This window comes from Galeopterus variegatus, unplaced genomic scaffold (assembly GCF_000696425.1).
Source record: "Galeopterus variegatus unplaced genomic scaffold, G_variegatus-3.0.2 Scaffold33, whole genome shotgun sequence".
Classification (NCBI taxonomy): domain Eukaryota; kingdom Metazoa; phylum Chordata; class Mammalia; order Dermoptera; family Cynocephalidae; genus Galeopterus; species Galeopterus variegatus.
In genome coordinates, this window is record NW_007726144.1 from 111,036 (window position 1) to 133,608 (window position 22,573).

General features: G+C 51.3%; 1 protein-coding gene across 1 annotated transcript; it reads left to right on the forward strand.

Moving 5' to 3' along the window:
- The first annotated feature begins 8,731 nt into the window (after positions 1–8,731).
- LOC103589036 (ETS translocation variant 3-like protein) lies at positions 8,732–16,903 on the forward strand. The gene is made up of 5 exons (XM_008570911.1): positions 8,732–8,750; positions 11,957–12,194; positions 12,439–12,628; positions 13,067–13,187; positions 16,428–16,903. Exons 1-5 carry the CDS (start codon positions 8,732–8,734, stop codon positions 16,901–16,903), a joined length of 1,044 nt encoding a protein of 347 aa, XP_008569133.1.
- Positions 16,904–22,573: the final 5,670 nt, after the last annotated feature.

The following is a 22,573-nucleotide window of genomic DNA, read 5'->3' on the forward strand; positions in this document are numbered from 1 at the left end:
TCCAGACAGTGGAAATGTCTGCCCACCCCAGGTTCTCAGAGGCCCAGAAAAGAGAAGGGGAAGTAGAACCCATGGGGGACCCCAAACTCCAGAGGCCTAGAACTCAGCCTCAATCTGCCTCTTCTCCCCATTTCACCCATCCTGCTTCCTGTGAGCCCTTGTGTCCCCCAGCTCCTGTGCCAGGCTTCTGCACATCACTCAGCATTCAGAGGCTCACCTCCATCCCCCTGCTGCTCCTTCGGGCACTCTTAAACCACGTGTGATGCCACTTGACCCCTGCCTCCTGTGGCCCTGTGTGTGTCCTTCCTGCCCGCCTTACTTACCACTCTCCACCCCCCAGTGCTGAGTAGCACACCTGGCCTCCAGCTGGAGGAAGGGGAACTAGGGAAAGAGCCTCTCCCAGAGGACCCCCCAGTCTGAGGAAGGAGATACAGTTTCTCCAGGGAGCTCCTAATCTGAAAAGCAACAACTCCTGGCTCCCGCAAGTCCCCAGTCTGAGGGAAGAGACAAGACTTACCTGAGGACCAGGCAAGAATGCTACACAAAAGACAAAAGCATGAGATCCTGGACCAGGCTCAGTTCTCTCACCATCCTACAGAGCTCAGCCCTGGAGCAGCTCACAGGCCAGCAGCACAGAGGGGCAGGGAGCAGATACTGAAACTATAATTCTCAAGGAGTACCACCTTGAAACCAGGGCAACCAGGGCCCCAGCTGGGTGAGGGCAGGGCCAGGGGACGTGCCCACCTAGAGCCATGTCCCTCCCTCTAGCCCACACTCTGGGTCCCTTCACCCTGGAATTCCCTGGCCAAATGGTGGGAGCTGCATCCAGGAGCCCGGGCACATCCTCATGAACAGGGCAGCAGGGAGCAATTATCCATTTGTACCTGCAAATGTCAGGAGTGGGCCAGGGTGCAAAGATTTTTAGCACTGGAGTTCTATTTTCAAAACTTCTACTGAGAACTCAGTTTATAAAACAGATAAAAGCCTTATGTGACCTCCTCCAATGGCAGTTTAAATATATATGGTTGTGCCAACCCTTCAAACTCATGGAAGCTCCAAAGGGTCAGTGTTGGGGCAATTTGAAAAACACTGCATTGAGACAAAACAGAAAAAGACAGTGGAGAGGAGGACAGCAAAGTGCCCAGGAGCTGGGGGCAAAGCTAGAAATTTAGTCAATAAACATTTCCTGAGGGACTATCGTGTGGCAGGCACTGAAGTAAGGGTTGGGAATCTCATGGCAAACACAATAGGTAATGCTCAGACCCTCCTCATGGAATCTAGAGAATATAAACCAGCTCCCCACCTGAAGCCTCCTGGCCTCCTCCGCCACCCATGCCCACCATCCAGGGCCATCCAGGGCCATCCAGGCCCTGCTCTATCCCCTTTGAGGAGGAGAGACCATTGGGCAGAGAGAGAGAAGAACTCAAAGCCAGGCATCCTCACACTCTGCATTAAGGGAGTCCCACCTCTGAGCCATGCTCTCATCCCCACCCAATGAGGAGGTGGAGAGAGCAGCACGGGGTGTGCAGGAGGGTGGGAGCCTCATAGGGTCCTCTATCTGGATGCACCCCAGTCAGGAGCAGGCAAGCACCAACACTCTCTCTCAGCCATTGGCCCTCATGGAGCCCAGCATGACTCTCTGGAGTTTTCCAGAGTGGGGTACAACCCATCCCTTTTCCCTCCTTAGTTTCTAAAATCCCAGTCTGTGGCCTGGGCAAGTTCCTCTTTTAGTCTAGCCAGCATTCTTCCTACTGCTCCCGCAGGGTTTTGGGTTTTTTTTTTCCTAATTCCTTCTCCATTCAAATGCCTCGACCTTTCCATCTTCCCCTTCAACTCTCCCTACCCCATCTTTCTCCCATCCTTCCTTCCCTGACACCTGCACTGCCATTTGTTTTGGCCTCCTTGTGTCCGGGCCTGGAAGTAGTGTGACCAACTGTCATTTTTCTGCAACTGTCCCAGTTTCAGAACTGAAAGTCCTGCATCTGGGGAAGCTCTCAGTCCCAGGCAAAGCAGGACATTTGAGCACCCTCTCTGGAAGGCAAGACACTGCCTGAGGTACAGATCAAGGGACCAGATTGGGGCAGGATTTTGGTCCAAGTACTTGAGAGGTCAGCAGCATTTTCCTACAGGAGACAAAGACAGCCACACACACACACACACACACACACACACACACACACAGTCTCCAAAACAGCACAGCTCACACACCCAGAGCAGACACCAACAGAAACATGGACCCATCCACTTAGATTTACACACACAGAGGCCCAGGTTCACAAACCCACATTCCCAGAGACAGGCATATGTGGACATAAATGGGCACACACAGCACACCAACACCATACACTGGAAACACAAAAATTGACACAAACACCTACGCACGAAAATACACAGTGGCAGAGACAGAGAAACATAACACTCACTTCATAAATCCTCAGAGAAACACAGACACACACCCACTAACAGAGACAGACTGACACAATCAAACACCCACGCAGAGGCACAACGGACAGATGATCTCCTGTAGACCCAGGAGTACAAAGACGTCTTCATCTGTCCACATGGGGTGAGCTGATCAACACATTCCAGACCTTTTCCCTGTTCTGCCTTGGAAGTACCCATAGGGTTTGGGAGGGGATCCCAGCTCTTCCTCACCCCCAGACAGGGGGAAGAAGGTGGGCCAGGCAGGGGATTTCAGACCACAGGCAGTAGACCCTGGGCCCAGGCCTCACCAGCCCCACCCTGCCTGCTGCCAGGACTGGGGACAGCTCTGAGAGCAGCCTCTCTGGAGAGCGGGTCAGGGGTGGGAAGCCCTCACTCCCTCTCGTGGGGTGGGGATGGCGGGGGTGGAGAAGTGTGAGTGAAATGGGTTTATTACTGGGAGTCTGTTGCCTCGATTGGTATCGATCCCCACATGTCACCTTCCATTGCCGCTAATGGGACATGAAGAGTCTCCACCGACACCACAGCCACGGGCTACACACACACACACACACAGAGCCTCCCCTCCCTGCCCTCCCACCCCCACTTCCAAATGAGGACGTGGCATTCTGGGGCCGCCTGACTGGCCACTGCTGGGCCGGCATCCTACTCTGTCCACACTGCTCTACGGCTTCTCCTCTTCCTCTCCAATTCTTTTCCTTTGGCTCCTTAGATCAGACTTCCTCCTCCTTCCCAACCTTTACCTGGCACTCCATTCTTTTCCCCCTTGCCCACCACCTGGGGGCCTATCCCTCTACTCAGGAGTGCTCCTTTCTCTCCCCTCCTCTGAGTCCAGTCTCCACCACCACCACCTCTCCATCCCTGTCCCTCTGATGGGGGTGCATTGGGCCCCCATCCTGTCTTGCGGAGCCGATGCAGGATGCAAAGGAATGACCCCCCGGGAATAGCCCATCTTTCTGCAGCAGCTGGCAAGGACTGCTGATTAACGACTGTTCTTCTTCCATCACAATCGGACTGGCCAGACGGACCCTCCTGCAACCAACCAGGCGCCCCAAACTTCACTCCACTGGCTGCTGTGAGCCCAGGTCAGACCCTAGGCAGAAGAGCAAGGAGAGAGTGGAAGACAGAAGAGCCTGTTTTCTTGGCTTCTTCCTACTCCTCAGGGAAGATGACACCATCTCCTCTCCACCTGCCTGGCAAGCCCCACACCCTGTGTGGCCCCTTGAGAAGCCCTCCCCCAGGCCTGTTTCTGCCCCCAGGCCCTCCCATTTTAATGTCAGGTGGTTACAGTGTCAGGTGAGGCCTGAGAGGACCCATTCAGGGTGGTGAGGTCTTGATGAGGTCGATAGGCTCTGAATGTTTCTTTTTTTTTCATTTGAGGATAGGCTCTGAAGTTAGCCTCTTATGCTGGTTACTCAAGTATGAAAAAAGTCACTAACTAGAACAGGAAAATTCTACTTGAGACTCAAATAGCACATCCTTGGTTTACTCCTGTGAGAAGCACACTCTACATGCCTGAGTCCCTGCCATTAAGCCCTAGGGGCTGGGAGGGGAGCTGAGGTGGGGAGCTGTTCCTAGTCCCTCCTGCCCCTCCCAGCCCAAGTGGATGCTGGGAGACACCCAGAGCCAGCCCTAAGCCCCAGAGTAGGAAGGCTGCCTCCTGCCAGCTCCCGTCTCCAGATGGAGGAGCAGCCTCCATCCCCACCCCACTTGGCCCAGACCCCACTATCGTGTCACCATGTCACTGTATCAGCGAAGTTTAGGAGGCTAGATCGGGCCAGAGAAAGTTAATGGAAATGAAGTGGGGAGTTCTGAAAACATTTTAAAATGCGTTGAGGTGTCTGTTGTGAGTTAGGGTAGTTGGACTGACTAGAGTGTGGGGAGCTGGCTGGAGCAGGAGGTACCTTTAGGTTTATTCACTTAGTAATTACTGATAGAGCAGCCCCCAGTCCAGGCACTGTGCTTGGCACTGGGATGCACACAGAGATTCTCAGGATCTAGAAGGGGCTTGATTTGGTCTGGAGATCCCCTCCCAAGCCCCCACTGCCCAAAGGGCACTTGGCCATTCATTTATATCTTCTGGAAGAAACAGAGGAGTCTCAGCTTGCCATCCCAGAAGGCAGTGTCTGAACCAGGTCCTGATTTCCTAATGCCACGGCCAAACTCGTCTACAAGGGCCAGCAACTCCAGTGTGACTTGGACAGAAAGTGGGGGCGGGTGGGAAGGATGCTTTTACGGGTTTCCCAGAAGATCAGAGGAAGTGGGTAGGGACCGTGTATGGAGCAGCAGAGAAGAGAGGGGGAAACCCAGCTCAGAAGCAGCCCTCCAGTTTTCAAAAGGACTTGAAGTTAGCCACATGAGGGACTTTGCCAGGAGTGGATGGTGGCAGGAAGTGGGAGAACAGAAGGGCCTTGAGCCTCATTGTCTGGAGGCCTTTCAGATGGTTGCCTACCATGACAGCTTGTGCAGGCAGGAGGTGGCCTGAATGACCCCAGGAATCCGGGGCCTGGGACTAGAGCCCTCTTCTCCCACTTCAGATTCTGCTCTGATCCCTTCATTGAAAGGCAGGAAGTGGGAGAACAGAAGGGCCTTGAGCCTCATTGTCTGGAGGCCTTTCAGATGGTTCCCTACCATGACAGCTTGTGCAGGCAGGAGGTGGCCTGAATGACCCCAGGAATACGGGGCCTGGGACTAGAGCCCTCTTCTCCCACTTCAGATTCTGCTCTGATCCCTTCATTGAACAGGGCCTTCAGGAAGAGGAGGGGGACAGAAGCTCTCGCTAAAGGAGCTCTCCTTGGCCTGCATCTCCCTGCTTCTAGCTCAAAGGATCCTGAAACTCTTAAGTGAAGGAGATGGGATGGGGTGAAGGTGAGTAAGGGGCAGGACACGCTCTCCAGATGAGGAAACACCAGTGCCACCTAAGAGAAGTGCCCAGGATTCCATATCTTGGTTCTGACCTTGGTCTTTCTTGCTGTATATCTCTGTCCTCTATGGATATCAAGTCTGCCCTGTGCTTGCTAATATTCCTCCCGCTCTGCCTGAGTCCAACTCCCTGGAACAGTGTTCTGCACCATCCCTCCCTCTGCAGCCCTTTCCTCTTTCCCCTCCGTGGGCCAGTTCTCTGTCCTCCCTACCTTCCCCCACGAGGACCCTCTCATTGTGGCCCCCAGCTCCTGTCTCTTCCATCAATCAGCCTCTCTCTCTCAACCTTTCCATCATGTTAGCTTCGGTTGATTTAACCAGAAAACAACCCCCAGAATTTAATTCCATGGCCCTCCATTCCTATCTCGATCAGCTCATGTTTGGGAGGGGCTGTGTAATAAGGGGGGAGTGGGGGGGAATAGAGGGAAACTTGGCCTCTCAGAGTCAGGGGAAAAAAAGAGAAAATCATATTGATTCCCCCAATGACATCCATCAATCTTCTCCTCCCTGTTAGGGATTGGGGAGATTGGACACAGGCTCCGATAGGCTCCAGGGTTTCTTGGTCCCCAGGACTTTAAAGACAGAGACTCTGGTCTTTGCATCCACCCTCCTCCAGTTTCCCCTGAAAAGCCTCTCCAGAAGGTCAGTTACCTAAGTCCTCCATACCCTCCCCAGGAGCTTCTGGAATCCTGCCCCTTATCTTGTTCTTACTATTTCCTTTGCAGACTATCTGATGCCCCTGTAGTCACTTTCTCCTGGCTGGCTTATCTCTTGGAAGTTCTTCCTGCTGTCTAACTTCAAGTCATATTAATAAGGAAAAGGAAAAATCATTTTTCAGAACTCTAAAAGGAAAGAAACATAATAGGCTCTTAAAAATCCTTAGAGAAAAGGAGATTAGGTAAACTAGAAGTGTCATTTTATTTGACACTAAAAAAAGTCACAAATTGTGAAGATCCAGCACTACTGTATGAGCAGAGCAGAGGTCTGGGGTTCAGAAAACGAGGAGCGGGGTGGCGTTAAGAGTCAGAGGTTGTGAAGAGGGATTCTTTTCCAGGCCTGGACTCTATCTCTGCTGAAAGCTTCATGAGAGACGGGCTGACACAGTGGGAAGGCTAGACAGCTGGAAGGACTTCCACATAGGTTAACATCCCTTTTCCTGGAGTTGAAGAAGGGGTAGCCCTCCCACCAGTCTCCCTGTGGTCAGATATTTTAGGAACCATCTGCTCCAGAGGCAGGCTCTGGATGCAAAGGACCCAGTAAGAGACACGCCCTCCCTCCCCACCCCCCACAGGGGTGGAGGCGCATGGGAGGGGGCGCAGGTCCATGGTGCTGCCGGCCCCCAAAGGGTTAATGCTATTGTCTGAAAACCACCTCGGCTCCCCTGGGAGCTTGGAGATCCCGCTCTCATTTTAAGTAACCCTAACGCGTGTGATGAGTGAGGGGTCGTCACTGGGCAAGGAGGAGTGAGCCAGAGGAGCCAGACGGAGCACAGGGACCTGGCTGCTGCACCAAGGTAAGGTACTCCAGTGGCAGGTTTGCTGCTGGGGCTGGTCTTCTCTGCCCCTACCCCCACCCCAACTGTGGAGCCAGTTGTGGGGCAATTGGGTTGGGAAGGGGAAAAGTAGAAGACCCCAGCACCAGGTGGAGATGGGAGCTCAAGGGCTGCACTGAGCAACCTGAGAGGTAGCAGCGCTCTTCCAGCTGGGGGACAGCCACAGAGCCAGGTGTTAGGCACTTGGGCAGAGAGAGCCTTGGCACCTGCGGGAGGACATCAGAAAGACAGCAGGTCCAGCATGGCTGTAGGCTCTTCTCCCCAGATGGGCACAGCTGGGGCCAGATGTTTGCTCTTGGGGGCAGATACGACTCCTGGGACTAATGGGTGCAGTTGGATTCTGGGGGCTGAATGAATGATGTTCTCAGCCATCTCCCTGTCCTGTGGTCTGTGCACAGAGGGCGTTCTGCATCCCAGCAAGCTCACTGCTGCATCTGTGTGGCTGAGGTTGAAGAGCAGTGGGTGAGGGTTGACCATCAGCTGCAGGCAGGGGGTGGTGGGGGACAGTGTGGGCATCCTGTATGGGGATGGGAAGGAGCAGGAGCAGCAAAGGGGTACCAGGACGGGGAGAGCTAGGGTTGTGCTCCCCGCTGAGCTAGGTTGGGGTGAAGTGAATTGAAACCTCTGATAGGGTGAAGGGATTCTGTCCTATCCACCTGCCTTGCTTTCTTCCTCAGACTCTTGAGGTCTTTCTCAAAGAATTAGGACCAAGAAGTCCCAAGTCTGAGAGCCTGGTCCCCTGACCACGAGAGACCTTGTGATGGTGAGGGCAGATGCAGGCTTGCAGGCTGGAGAGGCGCAGGGAGACGATGCTCCCATGGCAAAGAGAAGAACTACTCCTCTCCCAGCCCCTTCCCAATGGAGACTAGAGGAGAAGGGCTGGGAAGAGTGTGGTGTCGCCACCACTCCACTCCAAGCCCCTTTCTGGCCCTGCCCAAGGGCAGTGGGCCCCACTGGGCATAGGGACCAGGACACATGGTTTGAGCCCTCTGTTGAGCTTGGGACTGTGTGGAAGTTGAAGGGTTCACGCTAAAATTGGGGTCGAGGTTGAGGCTGAGAGTAGACATGGGGATTGAGGGCTGGGGATTGAGTCAGAAGGTGTCAGAGGCCCCTGGCTAGTGAGAGCCACCTCAGATGCCTGCTGCTGAGGCTACCCACTGCATTCCTGCTCCCTGTACTCAGCGCCACACCAGCCCTGCCAACTCACCCAGCTCAGCTGATTGCTAGCAGCTTTCACTTCCTCTCCCTCTGGCCTGGCTCCTTGGCCACCTCAGCACCTTCTGGGAGGGGATTTCTTGTCCCTGGTTCGAGGGACAAAGGGAAGGATGGGGGTGTCCAGTCAGGAGGCTCCCCTGGGTCACAGCTGATGGGAATGGGGTGAAAGGAAACAACCTGAGGTTGCCACTGGGGGAAAGGCAAGGGGTACTGGAGGGATTCAGGGAGGAAGTAGGGAAGTGAAGGTGAGGCTAAGCTAGGAGGCCCGTGTTCAGCTTCCAACTCTGAAGAACGGGTGGGAGACAGGAGCAGGAGAGGAAAGAAAAAGAGAGGCAAGAAAAGAGAAAGTGACAATGAGAGACAGTAACAGAGGTAGCGAAACAGAGGTCTGGGCTGGGTGAAAAGTGGTGAGACAGAGACAACACTCTAGAGGAGGGAAACAGGCATCCCCAGGGAGACCAGACAGGGACAGCAACAGAGAGAGGACATGCGATCTGCAGACACAGGAAGGAAAGACAGAAATGGAGAGACCAAGAGAAACTGAGACAGAAAAAGGTGGACAATGGAGAAGAGAGAAAAGAGTGGGAAAACATGGGCAGAATGCACGGCAGTGGGCAAGGTTGGTGGATGGAAGTGGAAAGAGAATCAGTGAGAGGGAAGAGGAACAAAGAGTAATGAAGGGCAAATCAGCTAAAGAAAGATAAAAAGGTCAAACAGAGTGAACCAGTGACCTACAGGGGCCGGACACACAGAGGGATGGGTGCGGAGCTGGAAGCCGGCCTCCTGACACCCCACCCCATCCCCCAGCCCCTGGGTCCCTGAGGGTCTGTGTGAGGTGTGACTTTCCCCCTGACCTTCAACTGCCCTTTGTGACAGGTCTGGGGGTGGGGCCTGGGGGTGTCTGGGTTTGGATTTCTGCTGCACAGAGTTACACAAACCTTTTAAATCCCACGGTCCCCGGGGACCACAGAGACAACAGTCAGAGGCGTCTGCAAGGGGTGAGGGCTGGGAGGAGGGACTGGGCAGAGGTCTGAGACTGGGTGAGGGGACTGGGCAGTGGGAGCAGTCAAGAGGGATCCTGGGGAGGGAGAAGGAGAAGCAGGGCTGCTGGGGACCCATTGGGGAAGCATTTCTCAAGTGTGGGGCCTGACTGGGGAGGAAGAGCTGAGGCTGCAGGAGAGACGGGGCTCAGCCAGCACCCAGCATCAAGACGCCTTTGGGGCCTCTGCTACCATGTCCTTTGGTCATTGGAGATGGAGGGGAGGCTGAGGGGAGGGGAAGAAAGGGCCCTTCCCCCAAATTCCCCAAGGAAAAGGTAGCTGGCTTTGCGCTTCCCAGGTTCCCAGCCCCTCTTGCTCTTGCTGCTCCCTAAGCAGCTTTAACTCATAGTGTTAAGGGAGGTCTCAGGATTAGCCACTTTCCACTTGGGGCTGAGAACAAGAGGAGAGACCAGAGACTTCTAATCAGATTGGGGATCTGGCAGAGGGGTAGCGGATGCGCAGTTTGTTCAAGGCTAACAAGCAGCATCCACTTGGGGCTGAGAACAAGAGGAGAGACCAGAGACTTCTAATCAGATTGGGGATCTGGCGGAGGGGTAGCGGATGCGCAGTTTGTTCAAGGCTAACAAGCAGCAGAGAGGGGGTTCTCTCCCAGCTCTTTCTCTCCTCTGGGCTGGCTTCTCCACTCTGATCTTTCAGTCCCCTGGGCCGTCTTCCAGACTTCAGCTGAGTCCACGGCACCTGACTTCTGCAGCGCTGTTTCCCTCTCTGATTCACTCTCTCTCTCTCTCTCTCTCTGACTCTCATGGTCTGTATCTTCCTGCTGCCTGCTAGTTTATAAACAGTCCTATTTCCCCACTGAATCCATCAAGCAGTCACTGAAAACCTTGGTTTCGTCCAATCAGATTATGCAGTCAATCCCCTTCAGCCACTTAGAAGGCCCCAACAACAAAGTGACTTTGCATATTTTCAACATTGGTCTTGAACTCTCTGACTTTTTTCCCATATTGTATATGTCCTGTCTTTCTCACCCTTTCTGTATTGCTCTCGGCCCGTCTGGCTGGCTGTCCTCTGTCTTCCTGGGGCCTCCACTGATAGTTTTTCTGGCAAAGAGTCCCCATCACAGGTTTAGACTGCAGTGCTGCCTTCAGGGCCCAGCACCTCCTGCCAGCCTTGCCTCTGCTCCGAAGTTTCGTCCTAAACTTTTCTGCCCTGATTGACTGATTACAGCTCACAACCTGCAGTCAGACAGACCTGTTCCCATCCAGCTCCACCACTTGGCCAGGATCTTACGCAAGTTTCATAATCTTTTTGAGCCTCAATTTCCTCGGCTTGCAAAATGGAGATAAGACCTACCTCGAAGGGTTCTTGTGAAGAAGAGTCAGTGAAGTAACATATGGAAAAAAATGTCAAGCCCAGTGCTGGGTGTGTGACAGGGACTAATTCTTATTAACTAAAATCTGCAGAAGGTAAAATTTGCTTCAGACATTTCCTTTGGATCCAAGCCCTCGCTTAAGGCTTATTCCTATTGTTATCATTGTTATCTATATTGCTTTTATTAAATAATGACCTAGAACCTACATGAGTTGTAATAAACACTTATATTGCCAGGGGGATTGATCATATTATTAGTAATCAGAATGGTGGTGATGATGACAATAATAATGGATTGCTGCTATAACCCTTCAAGGAATACCAAGTGCTTAAGGGAAGCTGCTCATCATTCAAGATTGGGTTATGATTCTTTTTATTTATGGTTCTCCATACTCATCCTCCTCTAGGGCCACTGCCCTGGTCCTGCAGTGGGGGCTACAGGGGCTGTAGGAGCTCTGCAGAGCCATGGTTAGAGCTTCCCCAAGCTTTGTGTTTAGCCCACAGCACAAAGGGGAAGGACAGGGGGCCTGGAGGACAGGGAGGGGGAACAGAGGGGACTACCTCCCCCAGCCTTGGGACCATCACCATCAGAGTATGGATTAAAGTGAAGCATGAGGAATTAAGGTTAAGCACCAAGAACAGTTCTTGGACTTGAAAGTAGAAAATTGAAATCTGCTCCTCTCTGAATTCCCCAGTCAGCTCAGGGGCTCAGGCAGAAAAGGAAGAACTTGAGAGGAGACATTTGGCAGGACTTGTCAGCAGCGAGGGTTTCCACACCCAGAACGGGCAAGCTCCTCAGAGAATGGAGGATCCACGAGGGACTGTCACAGACTCAGAGAGGCTGGGGAGGAGGCTGCTGGCATTCTGGAAACTTGACCTCACCTATTGATACCACTTGGGTTTTGTATTTTGGGGTTTTCTTCTCTTTGCAGGTAGGGGAGAGAATGTTGGGAAACTACCTAGGTGGCTGAATATTATAAATCTTGATTCAAGGCCTTGCTTTCCATTCTTTCCCTTAAGAGCTGTACAACCTTAGGGAAGTTGCACAACTCCTCCTCCACCTCCTCTGCTACCCCTGTGAGGTTTCAGTGTATGTCAATTTCAATCCCTTAGCTCGGCACAAGGCACACTGTGTGTCTGATAAGTGAAGGGTTTTATCATTCTCTTCTTGCCAGATCCTAAATCTGCTCTGAGGTCTCAGATCCTTAAGACCAGGAAACACCATTGGATTCGGCAGGCACCAGGACAAGCCATAGGGATTCTATCAGCTTCCTCCAGGGAACAGTCTTCCCTTGGAATCTCTTACCTCTGCACACCTCACCCACCATTCCCCAGCCCATTTTCCTAAACTGAGGTAGGAGCATCTTTACCAGGTCTCCCCATGCTCCTGTGGGGCCTCGGGGAGGGCCTCCAGAGCAGTGGGGTAGCCCTCACACTCCCCTCCCCACACCAGGCCTGGCCTTCCCTGACTGGGCCTACAAAGCTGAGTCATCCCCAGGCTCCCGGCAGATCCAGCTGTGGCACTTCATCCTGGAGTTGCTGCAGAAGGAAGAGTTCCGCCATGTCATCGCCTGGCAGCAGGGAGAGTACGGAGAGTTTGTCATCAAGGATCCAGATGAGGTGGCCCGCCTCTGGGGCCGCAGGAAATGCAAACCACAGATGAACTATGACAAGCTGAGCCGGGCCCTCAGGTGAGAGGAGGCTGCCAACGTGGCCAGCAAGGGTAGAGTTCAAGAAGGGGCTGTGACTTCTGGCACCTCTGTCCAATTCCCACCACTTCAAGGCTTGGGAAATGTCCTTGCATGTGGCAAGATGCCTAGTGGTTCTCCAGGAACAGCTTGGGCTTGTCCTTGCTGGGGAGGGGGGTGTGGCTGGGTCACCGACTTCATTCTCTGCCCACTGGGTCAGCTCTATTTTCAACCTCGGATTCTCTAGGTATTACTACAATAAGAGGATCCTGCACAAGACCAAAGGCAAAAGGTTCACTTACAAGTTCAACTTCAGCAAGCTCATCATAATCAACTATCCTCTGTGGGAAGTGCGGGCACCACTGTCCCCCCACTTGCTGCTGGGGGCCCCAGCCCTGTGTCGTCCAGCCCTGGTGCCCTTGGGTATGCAGAGTGAGGTAGGCATGAAGGCAGCCGCTGTCCCCAGGGCCTCACCAGGCCCTGCCCCTCTTCCCAGGAGGCCCTCAGCCCTCCTCTCTGCCTCAGGGACCCATCAGCCTTCAATATTCTTCTCCCCCTGCATCCTAGTCCCAGAGTGGCCCAGGAGCAAGAGTATTTAACAGTCCATATGGTACAGCACCCACCTATGAGAAAGGGTGACTTCTGTGCTTGGCACCATTTCTTTAGTGGTGGATCATGGAAAAGGGTGTGGGGGTCTTACGAGAAGGTTCGGGTCGTCTGAGACTGCAGGCAGCATGTGGTAGTGGTTATTGATGAACGAGTATGAGAGTATTTCCTTGTTTTAACAACTGGGTGGTGGTACCAGTATGTGCTGGAGGAATATATGCCAGGGAGAGCCCATCCCACCCCCACACCTACTTCTCCTCCCTCCTCAGCTCCTGCACAGCATGCTGTTTACCCATCAGGCCATGGTGGAGCAGCTGGCCGGGCAGCGGGCCCCCCAAGGGCCACCAGGGACCTCTGCGGAGAAGAAAGGGAGCAGCGGCAGCAGCCACCGTGAGTGTTCAGGACTGGGGAGGGTCCAAGGGTCTCAGCCGGAGGAGGGGAGGGCCCTCCTGGCTGAATGCATGGCTGAGGGGGCATGAGACAAGGGATAATATACCAGTCATTCATTCATTCAACATTTATTGAGCACCAGCTATTTAGTAGGTGTGGGGGTACAGAGATGAAAAGTGGCCCTCAACAGGCTCAGAGCCTAGTGGAGAGCAGAGATGGGGGGGACTGCCAGTGACCATGCTGAGACTCAAGTAAGTACAAGGTGCTACAGGCACAGAGAAGAAGCTGGGGCTTGCCAGAGGGAGCCACACCTGAGCAGGTGAAGAAGGTAGAGAAAGACACCTAGGCAGAGGGAATAGCATTTGTAAAGCAAAAAGCTGTGAGCAAGTGTAGCAGATCTGGAGAACTGCTGGTCACTTGCCTTGGTCAGAGGTCAGAGAGGATGTGAAGGGATGGGAACCAGCAGGCAGGGTGAGAGATGGGGTGGCGAGGCAAACTGGTGTCTGGTTACGGAAAGCCTCGGAGCCATTCTAAGGGGGTTGGACTTTATCCTGTGGTCAGGAGGGGACCAGGAGGAAGAGACATATTCAGATTTTCATTTTATAAAGGTTACTCAGGTTGTGTATGGAGTTCGGGTTGGAGGAGACGTAAGACTTTTGAAGATAATGTAGGCAGATGACGGGGCCAGAACCACAACAAGGGCCACAGTGCAAAGAAGGAGGCTCAGCTGGAGATTGGGAAGATAAAGTTCGCTCACTCATTCATTTCTTCTTTCATCAGATGTTTAATGACCTCCTGTTTAATGTGCCAGGTACTGTCCTAGGGGCTGGGGGTGCCAGTATGAGCAAGACTGCCTTCACAGGGCTTGAAGGCAACTGGGGAGATGTGGACATTCAATTAATAATAGACATGTAACTATAACTGCATGAACTGCAACAGAGGAGAAGTTTAGGGCACTGAGGGCATCAGGGAAGACTTCCTCGACAAAGTGACATTGGAGCTGGGACCCAAAGTGTACATGGGTGTCAGCTCAGAGGGAGAGCCTGGCAAGCAGAGAGAACAGTGTGTGCAAAGGCCCTGAGACAGGGAAGAGGAACTGAGAGGAGGCCAGTGTGGTGTCATACATGCTGGCATTGGAAAAGAGGATGAAAATGTAGGCAGACGTCAGCTCTTACATGTGCCATAAGGTGGGAAGTGACAAAATTAGATTTTCTGTGAAGAAGATCAAAGAGACACCTGACCAACCTGAGGCTCTTGTGCAAAGGTCCAGGAACTACCCTTGCACTCCAGACAATTTCGTGGAGTAAGGGACCCTTGGCCTTCACTCCACCCTGGTGCAGCTGGGGACCCAGACTCTGTACCCCGATGAATGCAGCTGAGGCCGTGGGTGTGGGGCAGCCCAGGGCCTGCTGGGACTCGCTGGGCCACCGGTCTGGCAGCCTGGAGCTAAACAGCACCTGAACAGCCCTCCCTGTTCCTCCACCCCCACCCACCTCCTCCCAGCTCTGGGAATGCCTTGGGCACAGAGCGTCTCTCTTTGGGAAACTATGGGGGGTGGGGGGGAAGCGTTCCCTCCCAACCCCCAGCTTGAAGTGGGCCATTTTGCACCTCCCTCGCCCACCGCAGGTGCACACACATGCCCTGCCTATTCTTGGGCCCTACATGTTAAGTAGGTTTAGGCCACCAGAAGGTTAGTAGCAACCACATGTCCCACTTCTGGATTGGGATTCTAAAGGCTGTGCCAGCCCGTCACCTGCAACCTCACTCCGAGGAAGAGAGGAAGCTGCTTCCAGGCACAGGAGTGCTGGGACTAAGGAGCCAGAGTCAGGCAGCCGCAGGGCTGGTGTCAGAAAGGGGGTGGGAGAGCGATAGGAGGACGCTTAGAAACATCTCCTCCTCATGCCCACCGTGCTGTGAAGGGAGACACAGCCCTGACCTCAGGAGCTCCAGGGACACAGCACTGCCAGGGGAAAACATCGGTCTTCACCTCATCAAGGACCCAAGGAAAAGGACAACGACCCAGAAAAAGGGTGCGCTCTGGCAGAGTCTCCACGCTTTTCCTCACGGAAGATCATTGTTACTGTTCTCTCCCTTCCTAGATCCGACTTCAGAAATAGTGCTCCTATCAAATAAACTGGATGTATCAAGTAGTAATTAGTTTGTTTTTCCAGGTTTTATGGACTTTAGGCTTTTTGAGATATATAAAATGGTGTGAAGTTCTATATAATCATCTCCAAGGACCTTAGGCTGGGAGTCCCTATTGTAGGATCCTGGCAGTGTAGGAGAGGGAAAGAGGGTGGATGTGGAAAGAATGGGAAGAGGGAAGTTTTCTTGGAGGAGGAGAGTTATGGGCCAGAGCCAGACAGAGAGGAAGCCTGCGGCTCACCCTATATCTGCCCTGGGCCTCAAAGCCATGAATTCCGCAGGTCCCTTCTTACCAATGATGACACTTGATCTCAGCTAGGAGAGGGGATTTTATGGGTGAAGAAACAGAGGCCTGCAAATTTAAACAACAAGCCCAAGGCCACACAACAAATTCTTTGCCCAGCTAGAACTAGAGGCCTTGGCTGCAGGGGCAGGGAGAGTGGAGAATGGATCCATTCAGTATGGCAAAGAATACACTTCATTTATTCATTCAACGTGTTTTTATTGAGCACTTAATATGTGCCAGGCTGGGCTGGACTCAGGGGAGAATAAAACAGATACAGTTACTGCCCCCACAGAGGCCAGGACACAGATATGAAATCAGCACATAAATGAGTACATGACTCTAATTGAGCTACGTGCCCTGGAGCGAGGACAGGCAGGTGGAGAGTGGTTCTCACCTAGGCTGGGAGTATTGGGAGGCTTCCCCAAAGAGATGACATTTATGATGAGACCTGAAGAAAAGCAAAAAAGGAAGGGAGGTGGTGAAAGGAAGAGAAATGTTCAAGAAAGAGGTAAAAAGGAATGATTAATGGGAGGAGCAAGGGGCAGCTTGGAGAGATGGGGGCTCACTCTTGACCTTTTTTTTCTGTTTATTGCAATATATTTTATGTCATGGATCATAGCTTGATAAAAACAGAAAATCTCTATAAGTTCACATATTAATATACATCTTGAAATATTACAGCTGTACTTTTAATATAAAGATATATTAAAATATAACAGAACATGCTGTACATGTTTTGTCATTGTTGGTGTTATAGAATACTTCTGTTGACCTTTTCTCTCTTTCTCTTTCTCTTCCTCTTTCTCCAGGACTTGGCTCTGCTCCAGGCCCCTGCCAGCCCGGCCCCTGCTGCCGTTTTGGGAGCCTTCGAGGCGAGCTGCCCAGTTTTGCCTCCTTCACCCCTCCCCTCCCACCCTCTCTTCCCTCTGACTGGACCCACCTCCCAGGACCCTTCTTGCCTCCTCTCCCCTCAGAGCAGCAGCTCCCAGGGTCCTCCAAGCCAGACACCCTGCTCCCAGGACCTGTGTGCCCCCTGGGGACCCTGCATTTTCCAGGGCTTCCCCAACTGGCTAGGCTGGGACAGGGTGGGACTGAGAGGCTTGAGCTCTTGTCCCTTAAGCCCAAGGGGCTGGAGGTAAAGCCTGATCCCTTGATGAGGGCAAAGGGGTGCCTGGATCCCATGGGTGGCTTCTCACAGGCCCATGGACTCAACACTGGGGAGGAAAGCCCTGTGTCCCCCAATCTGGGGACTCTCAAAGCAATGTGGCCCTTGGACCCTCCTTAGTTGGAGAGAAAGATGTAAAGCAGGGAGGGGTCCTCCAAACTCCCTGTCTTCTCTTGCCCACCTCCCTCTGGTTTTGTACCTTCCCCTGGCTGGACATGGGCTGAAATTGCAGAAGGATTTGAAGGGGTGGGGTTAAACCCAAGGTGCAGGGGTAGGGGGTGGGGGTGGGCATTGCAGGGAAGAAACAAATGTGGAAACGGGGAAAACTGAGGCAGTGTACTCCCTCCTCTCCCACCAAATTACTAATCCAACTAAGATTACATTCTTAATCTCAACATTTTTTTAGGTAAATGAGGCTAAGCTTTGCATCATTTGAAGCACCCCCATATCTGCCCACATGAGGGGAAAATAAAGGGGTTTGCTGGGGAGGAGGCAGGGGTTGTTTCATCCACAGAGTCTCAGGTTGTTTTGTTCCCTTTCTTCCCTGGGGCCCATCTCCCTAATCCAGGCTAGAGTCTCCAGTCCCTCTCCTGCCCCTTTGTGCATTTCTCTCCCATCCCTCTTATTTCTGAGACCCTGGAAACTCCAGTCCCATGCAGGCACTTCCTTCTATCTCCATTTCCCTAAGACCCAGGCAGGTGGGGTAGGAAGGGCCTGGCCTCCTCAGCTCTGTAATACTCCACTGCCCATGAATAAAATGCATTTGGCAAACTGCCCTCTTGGGCAATCACTTCCCTCTGGTGGGCCCCAGGCCCCTGCTGCACTTCTGCGTTCTGATCTGGTGTGGCTGTAAATCCCACCCAAGAGACCCGACAAGAAAAGGGCACGGGGGTGTTGGGGGAGGGCCTGAGGCCTGGAGTAGAACTGGAAATCAGACCAGCCAGTCTCCTTCCTCCTGCCATCACCTCCAAAAGAGAAAAGCTGAAAGAAATGGTAGGAAACAAGACTCAAGGAAAGAACTTCAGAACAGAGTAGGGGTCTTTACAGGGTAATCTCAGATTCTTGTGGAGGACCTTTGAGCAGAATTCTAAGGGGTTGGATAAGAAAGGAGGGCATTGGCAGATATCATGGTAGGAAACAAGACTCAAGGAAAGAACTTCAGAACAGAGTAGGGGTCTTTACAGGGTAACCTCAGATTCTTGTGGAGGACCTTTGAGCAGAATTCTAAGGGGTTGGATAAGAAAGGAGGGCATTGGCAGATATCCTTCTTCCTCTGCTCCGCAGGCCCTAAGAATGACAAGCAGAGCAGACTTGAAGCATCAGGTGTCTGGGGGAATGGACGGACAGGTGAGAGAGAGAGTCTTTTGCTCAGCCAAGGACATGCCAATAGAGAGGTTTACTCCCACAACCAAGGCAACTGCTCTCCTATCTCCAGGCCTCCAGTTACACACTTAGGATTGGTCTCTACTTCCTTTCTATGACATGGAGCATGAAGTAAGGAGCTCAGAAGACCCGTTTGCCCATGGCTTGTCTCTGTCCCTCAATCCAAAGACTAGGTATGCGTGCCCCTCTAGGAGGCTCCTGAGCACTGGTGTTCTGCAGCCTCTTAATCCTTCTTTGTGGCAGAAGTATTACCACACGACTGGAATGGGGAAGGAGAGACCCAGGCAAGGCAAGGGTAGGCCCTCCCTCCACAGAAAGGTTGAGATGGGCAAGGAACCCAGCCCCTGGGTTTCCAAGCCAGACCTAGGCCAGGAGAAAGGACCAATGAGAGTTTTTTATCTCAGTCTCCCTCCCTCAGCCCAGATGCACCTCCCTCCACAGAAAGGTTGAGATGGGCAAGGAACCCAGCCCCTGGGTTTCCAAGCCAGACTTAGGCCAGGAGAAAGGACCAATGAGAGTTTTTTATCTCAGTCTCCCTCCCTCAGCCCAGATGCAAAAAAAATTGAGGACCCCAGAGTCTTTCTCCCAAGAGTTCCCAGGGCTACAATGAAAATGCTTCTCACTTTGCCCCCAAAGCTTCAGGCCTATCCCCAGCCCTGCAGGAAGGACGTACCCCTAGGGGCTTTCCCATCACCCTGCCCAGTTTGGGGAGACAAAGAACTAGTGTTGTTTGCTCTAGCACAAGGAACTGGATGGTGCTGCCATGGGGCTTGGGCCCTGTTCAGAGGCCAGCCACAGGGACGGGGTTTTTCTCTGTAATGGAAACTCTCCTGTGCTCTCCGCCTAACCCCACCTCCTCTTCAGTGGTTTTTGGTGACTATGACCCCCACATTTCAGGCAATGAAAAATACTTTGAGGTCACTATTCTAAAATTTCCCTTTGGAGTAGATGAACGCAAGAGACTAAAAGCTCATCTCCAGAGGACTTAAACTTCCTGGTGGTACACTCTGCATCCTAGGCAACAGATTCAAGTTGAGCCAACCTTCTCAACCTGGGCACTATTGACAGTTTTGGCTGCATAATTCCTTGTTGTGAGGAGTTGTTCTGTGCATTCCCTGATGTTTAGCAGCACCCAGGGACTCTACATAGTAAATACCAGTAGCACCTTCCCCCATCCAGCTGTGACAACCAAAAATGTCTTCAGACTTTATTAAGGTATCTCATGGGCAGAGGGGGGAAATCGCCCCCAGTTGAGAACCACTTAAGTAGAGAATGGCTTCAGCGAATCCAGAAGTTCTGGCAAAGATGGGACCCTGGCTCCTCCAACGCAGGGAACTGTTGGTCTCCACATTGGAAGAGTGCCCTCTGGTGGCCAGAGTCAGTACCAGCAGTCAGAAGGGTCCGGAGCTCTTTAGGCTGGGTGGGGAGAGGGCTGTTTGTGAGAATGAGGTGATGAGCAACCTGGGAGCCTCTTAGAGGAGGAAGGGAGTCACAGGTTGAAAACATTTATGAGAACCCCCCCTTAGCAAATCATGGACGTCCACCAAAGGACTGCAGGTTGTCAGTTTCTGGTACAATCCGGTTCAGCCATCACCTTCAGACATCACACCATCTGGCTATCTGTGACTGTCAGCCTCACCTGGGAATAGCATGGTATGGATACTCAGCCTTCTTTCAGGAGCAGTGGAAACCAGGACAAGATGCAGCAAAGTCAGCCACCAACTCACCAACACCCCTGCTCCTCGGGCCTCAGCTCTATCGTACCAGAGACACAAAATAGACCCACTCATAGGCTTCGAGAACTTTAAGGAATCAGACTCCCAGGAACGTGAATCTTACACTGTTAAGAGCCAGAAGGCACCTTTGAAATCATCATGTTCAATCCCCCTAATTTTACAGCCTAGAGAGAGGAAGGGACTTGTTCAAAATCATACATATGGAAGAGCCGAATTTAGAATATAAATTTTCTAATTATCAGTTCATGTTCATATCACTATAATCATTCAGCTAGAGTTTAAGAGGTATTTAAAATTCCTTAGAAATAAGGGTATATGTTGAGAGGAAAATTTTTAAAGTTATTCTTGTGTGATTTTTAATATGACCATAGTAGTAAGCATTTTCCTTTTCATGTGCATTTTGGCGCTTGATTACATATTGTCCGGTGCTGTCCTCTCATTGTACATGTGCATTGATATTGTGTCCCCATAAAGCTGGTGTACTCAAGGTAGTGCAGTATCTAATGCTTGTTAGATGGGAAGGTGTTTGGTCACTAGACCACTGATTACCATGTGGAAGAGGCCTTAGAGATTTAAAAACAAAAACAAAAGCATAGTATTTGCTGCCCCGAATTGTTGGTGGCAGTGAGAATAATCCCCACCTTCTCCCTTTTATTCCCTAATGAGACCCTGACCCGGAGAGGGGAGAAAAAATTCAAGCACCATACACGTTTTATATATATATATATGTATGTATGTATGTGCGTAGACACACACACATATATAATTCAGCAAACATTTATTAAATGCCTAACATGTGCCAAATACTGTGCTGCCAGGTGCTGAGGAGCAGAGTACCCTGCCCTTATGACGCTTTCATCTGTGAAGTGTCACAGACAGCCTGAGGGAAGTCACAGGTGAGACGGGGCAGTGGAGGAGTGGCCGGGAGAGGCCGCCCTGCAGATGGCTGGTTGGGCTGTGCAGGGGCCTGGCTATCCTGCAGGGGGCTGAGTACACAGCACTTGAGATGCCAGGTTTCTTCATAATTCTTCAACATCTAATTTAAACATAAGTTTTGTTTAGCAACCAACTTACTTTAAAATACCTAAAAGTAAATCTTGAGAAGTCACCTCTAATCCTGAAACTCAGAAAGCCAGGCAATATGTGCCAATTATTTATAAAGTTACCATAACGCATATACAATTCTGCGGTCACTTTTATCCATCGAATCTTACTTCATAAACACTTCACCATGTATTCACAGCTACAGCTGATCATCTTAACCATGGCAAATATTCTGTCATGTTGATTCAGCGTATATTTAACAATTACGTTTTTGGTGATCTTTTAGGGTGTTTCTTGCTGTTTGCTTTATAAATAAAATTGTTTCAAAACCTTTGTTTGTAGTTATAATATTTCTTTTTTTCTTTGTATTAATTCCTTGATAAAAATTCTCAGGAGTGGAATTACTGGGTCAAAAATTATGGTATTTTAAGGGCTTTAGATACATATTGCCCAACTGTCCTCCAAAAGGATTATAATATTTTTTAAAAGTCACTTTTGCACACTACTCACTATGAGCCAGACATGTCCTAAGTGTTTCGTGTACATCAGCTCAACTAATACAACAGCTTTAGGAGGTAGGCACTATGGTCATCCCATTTTACAGATGAGGATGTTAAGGCATAGAGAGATAAAATAACCTGCTCAAGATCACATGCCTGGCAAGTGGCAGAGTTAGGGCTCCATAGTCTCTGCTCAAGTGCTGGCCTACAATGCCAACTGCAAAGAACAGGTCCTCCTGGAGCCTTAGCAGCTGTGAGCCTTCCCCATCTTTAGCTATTTTTATTAGTAAGAGTAAACCGGTAGGTCACTACTGTCTTCTCTGGTACATCTTTACATAGATGCTCATTTTAAATAAATGCTCATTTGCTATTTGTTATTTGGACTTTCCTGTTTTAAAATTAGGAACAAGGACTACCTCACTAATACAATATTGAAAAGATACTTTAAATTCATAAGATGGCCAGGTGAGAATGGAGGGAGGAAATTGAAATAGGTAAAGAAAAAGGAAGCAAGAAGAGTAGAGAGCTCTTTAGAAGGTTTTGAGGAAAGGGGGGAAGAGAACATTCCAGGCATCAGGATAGGCATCACTCAGGGATGAATGACTTTTATAGGACTCCCCTCTGGTCACGAGCTGACAGCTGTCATTTCGTTTGGAATGTTAATACTATAGCTAATTAATCACTGTTGGTGATTCTTTCATTGTTTTGTCCTAAACATTATAGAGGCTCAGACCAGGCAGGGCAACCACCAGGGGACAACAGAGTGAGCACAGCAATAATTGCCAGGGGGCATGCAGCCAGAGGAAAGCACGCAATGGGTGAGATTGGTCTTTAGGCATCCTAATGTCATGAGACCCACACAGCACCGTCACCATGGACTATGGCCGGGAACTTAAGAAATGGAGCCAGATATATCATGCCATCCAACCCATTTATTTTTCAATTGCACACTCAAAGGTCCCTGAGGACAGTAGGTTGGTCTGGGTCACCAAGAATGGCAAAACCTGTGTATCAACTCTGTGTCAATCACACTCACTTTTCCTACCCCCAACTTGCTGTGGACTGTTGAAGAAAATCCCACAACTGCAGGACTTGTTATTATCATAAAACACCCCCCAACATCATCT